This window comes from Durio zibethinus, chromosome 14 (assembly GCF_047325235.1).
Source record: "Durio zibethinus cultivar Kanyao isolate XHJ-2024 chromosome 14, ASM4732523v1, whole genome shotgun sequence".
NCBI lineage: Eukaryota > Viridiplantae > Streptophyta > Magnoliopsida > Malvales > Malvaceae > Durio > Durio zibethinus.
This window is the reverse complement of record NC_143175.1, coordinates 25,902,592-25,911,152: the sequence shown is the minus strand read 5'-3', so window position 1 is coordinate 25,911,152 and position 8,561 is coordinate 25,902,592. Positions and strand designations below refer to the sequence as shown.

General features: G+C 33.1%; 1 protein-coding gene across 3 annotated transcripts; it reads left to right on the top strand.

Moving 5' to 3' along the window:
- The first annotated feature begins 669 nt into the window (after window positions 1–669).
- LOC111295414 (la-related protein 6B-like) lies at window positions 670–5,049 on the top strand. 3 transcript variants are annotated; one of them, XM_022888889.2, is made up of 11 exons: window positions 670–1,316; window positions 1,670–1,751; window positions 2,100–2,194; window positions 2,323–2,394; window positions 2,645–2,724; window positions 2,819–2,918; window positions 3,096–3,143; window positions 3,225–3,293; window positions 3,748–3,897; window positions 4,177–4,222; window positions 4,370–5,049. In XM_022888889.2, the coding sequence occupies exons 1-10, from the start codon at window positions 846–848 to the stop codon at window positions 4,186–4,188; spliced, it is 1,179 nt and encodes a 392-aa protein (XP_022744624.2). In that variant the 5' UTR covers window positions 670–845; the 3' UTR covers window positions 4,189–4,222; window positions 4,370–5,049. The 3 variants fall into 3 exon arrangements, with proteins under 3 accessions (XP_022744624.2, XP_022744623.2, XP_089600315.1); XM_022888888.2 differs by lacking the exon at window positions 4,177–4,222; XM_089744189.1 differs by lacking the exons at window positions 2,645–2,724; window positions 2,819–2,918; window positions 4,177–4,222.
- The last annotated feature ends 3,512 nt before the right edge of the window (window positions 5,050–8,561 follow it).

Sequence of the window (8,561 nt, the reverse complement as noted above, 5' to 3'; positions counted from 1 at the left end):
TGATACATTATTAATATAATTTTTTTAATTTCACAAGTGAAACTAACATAACTATAAATGTTTCATTTCTTTTTTTAATTATTTTAAAAAATATATATATTTTAAGAGACATGTATCATATATTTATCTTGTTTGTAAAATTAAAAACTGTATTGATAATATATTTGATAATTTTTTATAAGAGAAATTATTTATAAATATAATATAAAAAATTATTTGATATAGTATGAGTAGAATTATTTTTAATTCTATAAACACAATTGATAAAATAACACATATTTTAAATTTTTTATTTTTAAATATACAATAAAAATATGTATCAATCTGTTAACTTGTTCTAATAATTTCTTTATAATATATTAAAAAAGCACTTGATTAATCACTCAAAAAAAATTTTATTTGTTTGAGTGATAAAGAGTTTAATTTATTTTAAGTAAAATTTTAATTTTAAATTTTATAAATAAAAAAATAAATTCGAAAAAATTTATTTTTTTTATGAAATTTAATTTAATTTTAAATTAATCCAAAGTCAAAATAATTATCAAACTTAAAAAATTTTTTTAAAAAAATATACCAGCGTACCTGGAAAAAGTAAAAAGAGAGAACGACACATCACCAAAAAAGAAAAGTGGACGAGTGTAAATGGGGCGCAAAGATGGTTTAGCGGACGGCGAGAAATCCTCTCCATTGTCTTCTTTCCTCGCCCTTCTCGGGGCCTTCAGTCCCTACGGGCAGCAAACCCTCTACATAGTCACATTGAGATCACTCAGCCATATATCCTTTTCTAAGCTCAAATAATAATAATAAAAAGAACAAAATAACTAAATTCTGTGTATCCCCAAGTAATGGCCCAGTTGGAAACCCTAGATTCACCCCAATCATCCTCTTCTTCTTCATCTTCAGATCCACACCTGTCGTGGAACTTGTCATCCAGTCGACTCAACGCACAGGCGCCGGAATTTGTGCCTACTAGCTCTACGCCTCTGCAGCAGCAACAAAATCACAGGATGATGATCCCTCCTCCTCCGCCCCCTGGGATGCTGCAGGTCTACCCTCCTCTTCCTCCTCCTCCGACAGCGTTTCATCTTCCCGTCCATAGCCCCGTGCCTATGCCGCGTCACATGGTTCCCGTCCACCATCATGTGCCCATGCGGAATCATCATCATCCTTACCAGAATCATCATCATCATCACCATCGAGAGCAAGAAATTGAGGCCGTTGTGAGGAAGGATCAACAGAAGGAGCACAAGGATCATGGTGCTACTTCCTCCAAAAATGTACTATCCGAAGAAGCTACATTAAAGATTTTGAATCAGGTCTGAATGAATTCACCAGTCATAACTAGCATCACTCAACCAATGTTGCCGCTTCTGCTTTTGCAATTTTTAAGTGTTGCCACTGTTTATGCTCTTTGTTTGGTGACTTTGGTCCTTCAAATCCTAGTGTTATTTCTTTCTTTGATTATTCTCTTTATTCGAGAATCTGTCATAAGCTAATCATTGGTGGATAAATGTATTTCAAAATGATCAAATGCTGGACTAATGCTGCCATTTTCTTTAGGAATTTATTTTAACCGTCGGTACTACCAGTTTTCTGAACATGCCCTTTTCCTCTGTCTTGTTCCTCTATAATTTTTCCCTAATGTAAAACACAACAATCTATTTCGCAGGTTGAGTACTATTTTAGTGATTTGAACTTGGCCACCACCGATCATCTTATGAGGTTCATTAACAAGGATCCTGAAGGATATGGTATGATTTCATTCCATTCCCAGCAAAAAGTTTTAGACTGGAACTCTAGTTTATGCAAATTCCTATCAAGTTAAAGTGTTCATGCACATTAATGTCGTTTATACCATACAAATGGTTAACATTGCTATTATATAATCTAGTTGTTGCTATTGTATAATCTAGTTGCTCATTACCGTTTTGTGGATGCTTTGCTTTCACCTTGTCCATTGTCTTTATTAATTTACTGATATGAGTTCACCTAGTCTTAAAGATTGTTGACTTGTTCTACATTGAAGATTTTGAACTTGTTTTAATAGTAACTATTCTGCATTCAGACTAATATAAGTATTTTCTTTGCTTTCCATATAGTGCCATTATCTGTTGTTGCATCTTTTAAGAAGATTAAAGCCCTCATAACTACTCATTCCCAGCTAGCTAGCGTTTTGCAGAACTCATTGAAGCTTGTGAGTATTTTCCTTGTACTGTTGTTTCATGCACTTACTTTTGCTTCTCAATGTTTTATTTCTACACGTAGTTGCTTCATATCTCTTTAATGGCCTTGCATATATCTTTTTGATTCCATAATGCATAGGTGGTTAGTGAAGATGGAAAGAAAGTAAGACGCCAGCATCCCCTAACTGAATCAGATATGGAAGAGTTGCAAGTAAGGTTTTTATTCATATTTCTTTTTCGCATTCTACTTCTTCTTATGCAAGTTTTTACGCGTCTTTTCTTTAAATGTCATGTTTTTCTTTATAGTCAGGCAGTCTTGTAGAATATTTCTTTAAATGTCAGAATATTGTATGAGAAATTTGTTTTCATCCTTCATTATATTATATTATATTATATTATGTTCAATCAAATCAAGTGTGCTAATGTCTTACATTTCACTTCCAAACACTTGTGATACATAGTCTCGTATAGTTGTTGCTGAAAATTTGCCCGAGGATCACTGCCATCAAAACCTTATGAAAATTTTCTCTGCTGTTGGGAGGTACCAAGATTATTACCTAATTAAAGAAATTATAAAGCCTAGGTAGTGATTTTTGGTTTTAACCATGTTTATCATGTCTTTGATCCATTCTTAGTGTGAAGACAATCCGTACCTGTCAGCCTCAACCCTCTGGTTCTGGGGTATCTTCAGCATCTAGATCAGCAAAAAGTGATGGCTTGAGTTTTAGTAACAAGGTGCATCTGCTCATCATGCATCTGCTAGCTATTGTGTTTATTTCCTATGGAAAGATATCTTCTTTCTTTTTCTGGTCTAATTCTTTGGAAAGATATCACATTCTCTTTTTTTTCCTGGTTAACAAGTGTTAACTCTTGGGTATAGGATGATTTAATTTTGGACTCTTTATTTTGTAGTTGCATGCGTATGTGGAATATGAATCTGTTGAGCTTGCTGAGAAAGCAGTAAGTACTCCTATTTCCCATAAGATTTCCCTTTTTATCTTCCATGGTTGTAAACAGATAGATAAACATCTTATTTTGCAGGTAGCAGAGCTGAATGATGAGGGAAATTGGAGAATTGGCCTGAGGGTCCGCCTAATGCTTAGACGTGCTGTATGTGGTGGTGATATTTAAGCTTTTTTCTCTCTTCTCCTTCCATGTTTGTGACACCGAATGAATTATGAATTCAGTGAAATAAAAACAGATCAATATTTTTGCTTGATTCCGAAAGATCATGGAGTGGATGGTAGTCTGTTATTTGAGCTGTTTAACATTTCATATCTCCAGATAGTTTCTGGTGTGAAACTTATGTATTGTTTACCAATTTAATCTTAAATAAGTGAGCATTTAGTAGATTATAAAGTCCCCCAACACATACAATGTGAAAAAGAAATCCTATTGTTATTATTATTTTGAATTTGTGTCCTATATATCACACATTTGATTAATTTCAGTTCAAATCTTGGTTTGATTTAGAAAATTCATTTTGTTTGGCTATTTCAAATTTCAGTTGATTCATGAAGCAAGACTAGACCATTGATTTGTATTTGTATTCTCTCATTCTTAGTCAAAACCTGCTCATGCAAGAGGGAAAAAGGGCCATGATGGGGAAGGTCATTATGAGGAAGATGATGCTTCTACATCTGAGCAGCAGTCAAATGAGAAACAACAAGAAGACCCTTCTCGGTTGTCTGATATCCATTCACATGAGTATCCCGTAAGTGCCAATCCAATTATTATAATAAGTATTTACCTCGAGTTAGGCTCTCCCAGTTTCGGAATAGATCCCCTCTAACACAAATTAACTATGAAAAGAGAAAAAGATGATCCTAAGACAATTAAATACTGGAAATGGCTCTTTGAATATTATGAATATATGGTGCCTTTCTAATAGTGACTAATTTGCTAAACTTATGAAAATAATTGGAATTGGGATGGTTGAGCTCTGCTTCTAATAATGGGCTTGTTCCGCATCTGTTTTGCTATTGCTTTGAAGATTCCTTCCTAAGATAATGACTGGCAGCAATGCAGTGATGTATATGGTAAGGCATTGGCTCACCACTGATACCATTAACTTTTTGAAGCTAGAAAGCAAGCTTGGCTCTTTCGTCATATGCTTGCTATTATAGTTCCTTTTTTATCCCAATTTCCAGAAGGCTAAGTATCATACCATGATTTGTCCTGTGCAGGGAGACGAGCATTCCAATGACAAAGAGTGTGGACAGAAAAAAGGGCGAAACAGGGGCCGATGCAAAGGACGAGGGCGGGTTCAATACCATAATAACCATCATAATAGTCGTGGAAATCATGTGAGCACCCCCCCTTTAGCTTCAAGTAATTTGGTCAGTGACGAGCAAGCAAGTGTGGCGAAGCAGGCCCCTGGTCCTCGTATGCCAGATGGCACAAGAGGATTTGCTATGGGTCGGGGGAAGCCAGTTTCTGTTAACACTGCATGATTAATATTTATACTACACAATCTTGTAACTCTGTGCATTGGTAGAATGTGGCACGGAGATGTGTGCTTGAAGTGGTGTTTGGTGGCACGGTATGTCAGGGACTGTCCATCTATGGTCGTTAGCTGTCCATCTATGGTCATTAGTGAGTGTCGGGTGATCACTTTCCTATGGTTTTGTATGTGGGTATGGATGATGCAAAATACGCATATCAGTTCTTTTATTTTTATTTTTTTGACTTTTCGGTTTTTAGCTTTGATTGACGTAGTGAGTCTCGATGACCAATTTACCTATAGAATGAGTGAAGAAGCAATAAATCTTTGGGAATTTTAGGGTAGCTCTCATGTTGTAATATTTAACTCACTTATTAAGATTTTAATGTTGGTTTTTATGGTATAACATTGAGTTTTCGTTCAGTTGGATTTTAATTCGGTTAGATTTTTGGATTTTAATTCTGTCAGATGTTAAAAGATGATTTGTACAAAATAGCATTTAGCTTTTATTCAGATTATTTTGATATGAATTATGAAAATTTGCATCTAATAAGAGATAATTAATTTTAATCTGAAAGTTTTATGATTTTATTGCATAAAAAATATTTTTTATGCTTAAATTTAAATTTTTACACTTACGTTGAAGTAAGATTGGAGTATCGCACATAATCAAGGGTGTCATGCAAGGTGTTTGACAATCTCGCAAAGCTGAAGTTTTCCCACCTGCAATTGGCCTCTACTTCAAAGCTTGGGCACTTGTCCCTCCATCTAGATGTTGCGGACTATGATGACCTCATCAAAATCTGGCCCCTCGCTTGCACTACAAAGGTTCTCACTTTCTCAACGTTTCCTCTTGTCAGTCAGTTGTCACCCGCAATTCAATTTCAATTTGACGCTTTTTCATTCAGTGCTCAACTTTTCTTCTCCTATTTCTTTTTAGCATATAATTTATTTAAGTTGTAATATATTCACTATCATTCTTACACTCAAAACCTACCTAAGTTCAGAGTTCGCTTGAATGATACCCAAGTTTAACATTCATCTCTCATTTTCCAAGTCAAACATAACCTTCGCACTACTTTAATACTAGTTACTGCTCTTTTTTTATTCTTTTTCTTGGTCTTCCTATTTTATTGAACATCTTCGTTGCAAACCCATGTTTTTGCTTCCCTTGCTTAAAATCCATCCCTGAATTCCCCTGTTTGCTTGTTGGTGAATAATTTTGCCCTCCAATATCCGTTATCTGTTTCAGGCACAACAAAGTGATGAGTAGGCTAAAATAATAAAAAATATTTTAAAATTTATCATTTTAATTAAGTAAATTTTTATATTTTTATTATACTCAAATAAATAATTTGTTTTTAATTTACACTTAAAATAAATTTTTAATCTTTAATTTATATCCTAACAAAGTCAAAAATGAAATTTCTATTAATTTAATAAATAAACTTGGTAATCACTTTTTTTTATTTTATAGGTTAATCATTAGATTATGTAAGATAGTGTAATTTTAAGATTATTCTCATTGTAATGATTCTATGGTCAAAATTTTTGTTATATGCCAGCCTGTACGTGAAAGAGGGGGGGTGGAGACTAGTAGCCTTCAGGAGATGTCCATTTGGGAATATGATAAATTGGAAATCCACGAGGAAGGATCAATTGGGATTTATGAAAAGGATGATTCAAGGAAGCAGTCTTTAATAATTTCCGATTGTAATTTAGCATTGAAACTCTGATTTGACGTCATCAAGTGCACTTGGAAGTGGTGAGTGACATAGCAATCTGTTTGCAGTAATTCATCAACCTTTCTTAGGCTTCATTAGGTTTCCACTAAATCGATGAAGTGTTTAGAAAAGAAAGTTCAGTGTATTTCATATTTTTAAATGCACTAGAGGCTTAAAAATTGACTGGACCTTAAGGATGCAGTGAAAACATTTCACTCCCACCATAGCATTCTTTCCTTTATTACCCATGTTCATTTTTTTTTTTTTTTTGTACCCTTAAAACTAAAGTGCTGGGATGATAATGTCCCTGTTATTTGTATCCTTCGCTTTTGTTTTTTTTTTTTTATTTATTTGTTTTATTGTTTATTTTATTTTTTTATTTAAATATTTTCAAATAATATCATTATAATTATTTAATAAACTATTTATATAATTAATAAATTAATTACTAAAATAACTAGCTAAAAATCATAAACAAATAATTAATTTTTAATTGTAAAACTTTGTTATTAATTTTTAATAAATTTATTATTTATTATAAAAATTAATTCATAAATATAAAAAATATACTAAAAATTTTATTATACAAATTTTAATCTAATGCTTTTAATAATAGTTTTTTTTCTTATTACATTTCTCTTCATTACTAATTTTGTATTTGTATTAAAACATGTATATCATTATTAATTTTAATTTTATCATTATAATATTAAATTTTATTATTATAATAATTAATTTTATTTTCATTGTTATTTTTAACTTCATCAAAATCGATATTATCGCTTATCCAAATAGGTTCTCTTTGACTATGATTCTTTGTAATTAGAATAATAGAGGTTGAAAGGTGTGCTAAGATGGTTTTTAGCAGCCAAATTTGTTCTGCTTATCACCTTCAATTTGCGGAACCTTGGGAAGTAGTAGACTTACAGAGCAGTTGTACTAGTAGGTGTAGTGTTAGTAGTAGTCTTTTGGAAGTAGTAATGGAAGTGGTAGTCTTTTATGGTTACGAGCAAGCTAATTGTGGACATGATATGTTGTCATTCCAGTTAAGTTTTAAAGTTTGAACTTCGAAGTAGACATGATTGAAAAAATATTCGACAGTGTAATTAGTAGTGCCGAAGTTGGTACTCTCACCTATCACGTTCTCGCTTGACATGACAAATCTTTTTGGGGGAGTAAAAGAACAGAACAAATTAAATACAGACAACCTTTAAAAAAAATAGTAAAAGTATTTCTTATTGTTTGATTTGTTGGGTTGTACTAGACCTTTTGAGTGTAGACCTTTTTACTTCAAATTCGTACTTTTTCTTAATACTGGACCCACCTAACATGACCTAACGACAGCAAAATCTGACGTTACTAATTGACAATGGTTATTTAAGCTCGTTAAGGTAAGTTATATCTAGAGGTGTAAATGATACATTAGTACTCATAAGTTATTTGGGTTCGATTCGAAAAAAATTCAAATTCGATTTGATTATTGTCGAGTCGAGCTCGAGTAGCTCGACTTATCGATCGAGTCGAATTCGAGTATTCTTATATCTGACTCGAGTAGCTCGTGAGCTTAATCGAGTTTTTATATTTAAATATATTTTTATTATTTTAATTAATAAAATATTTCGAGTCTGAGTTCGAATTCGAATTTGAGCATGAATAATCGAACTCTTGTCGAGTATACGAATCGAGCTTATTTTTACATATTAATCGAACTTAATCGAGCGAGCTCGAGTAGCTCGAATTCGATCACGAATCGAGCTCGAGATTGAAAAATAAAACTCGATTGAGCTCGAACCGAATATCGAGCCTTGAGTTGTAAGTCGAGCTCGAGTTCGAGCTTCTCACTATTCAACTCGACTCGACTCGTTTACACCCCTAGTTATGCCGCGATCTCTCTTCTCCCTCCGGATTCAAAATTTGGCACTCTCAGAGCAACTCTTATCATGAAAAACAACAACAACCAACAACCAACAACGTACTATGGGCAGCAAAGTTAAATCCAATCCTCAATTTCTTAAACTCCAACAACTTGTTGACACCAACGCTTCTGACAAGTAAGTATCTACTTCACACTTAAAACTCCCAACAACTCGCTAAATTCACCTCACATATTCGATATTCTCCGTCTTTTCAATTTTTATGGTTTTTCCTTTTTCACTTTGGTTAAATGTAGAGCCTTTTTTATTCTTGTCTTTCAAGCAATTAAGGGTTTTG

Bases quoted from the DNA above. Each gene is read 5' to 3' on its own strand.
- LOC111295414 (XM_022888888.2), top strand. From the start codon at position 846: ATGGCCCAGTTGGAAACCCTAGATTCACCCCAATCATCCTCTTCTTCT. The intron at 1,752-2,099 runs GTATGATTTCAT...CTTTCCATATAG, and splicing joins CAAGGATCCTGAAGGATATG to TGCCATTATCTGTTGTTGCA. The intron at 2,919-3,095 runs GTGCATCTGCTC...TTTATTTTGTAG, and splicing joins GCTTGAGTTTTAGTAACAAG to TTGCATGCGTATGTGGAATA.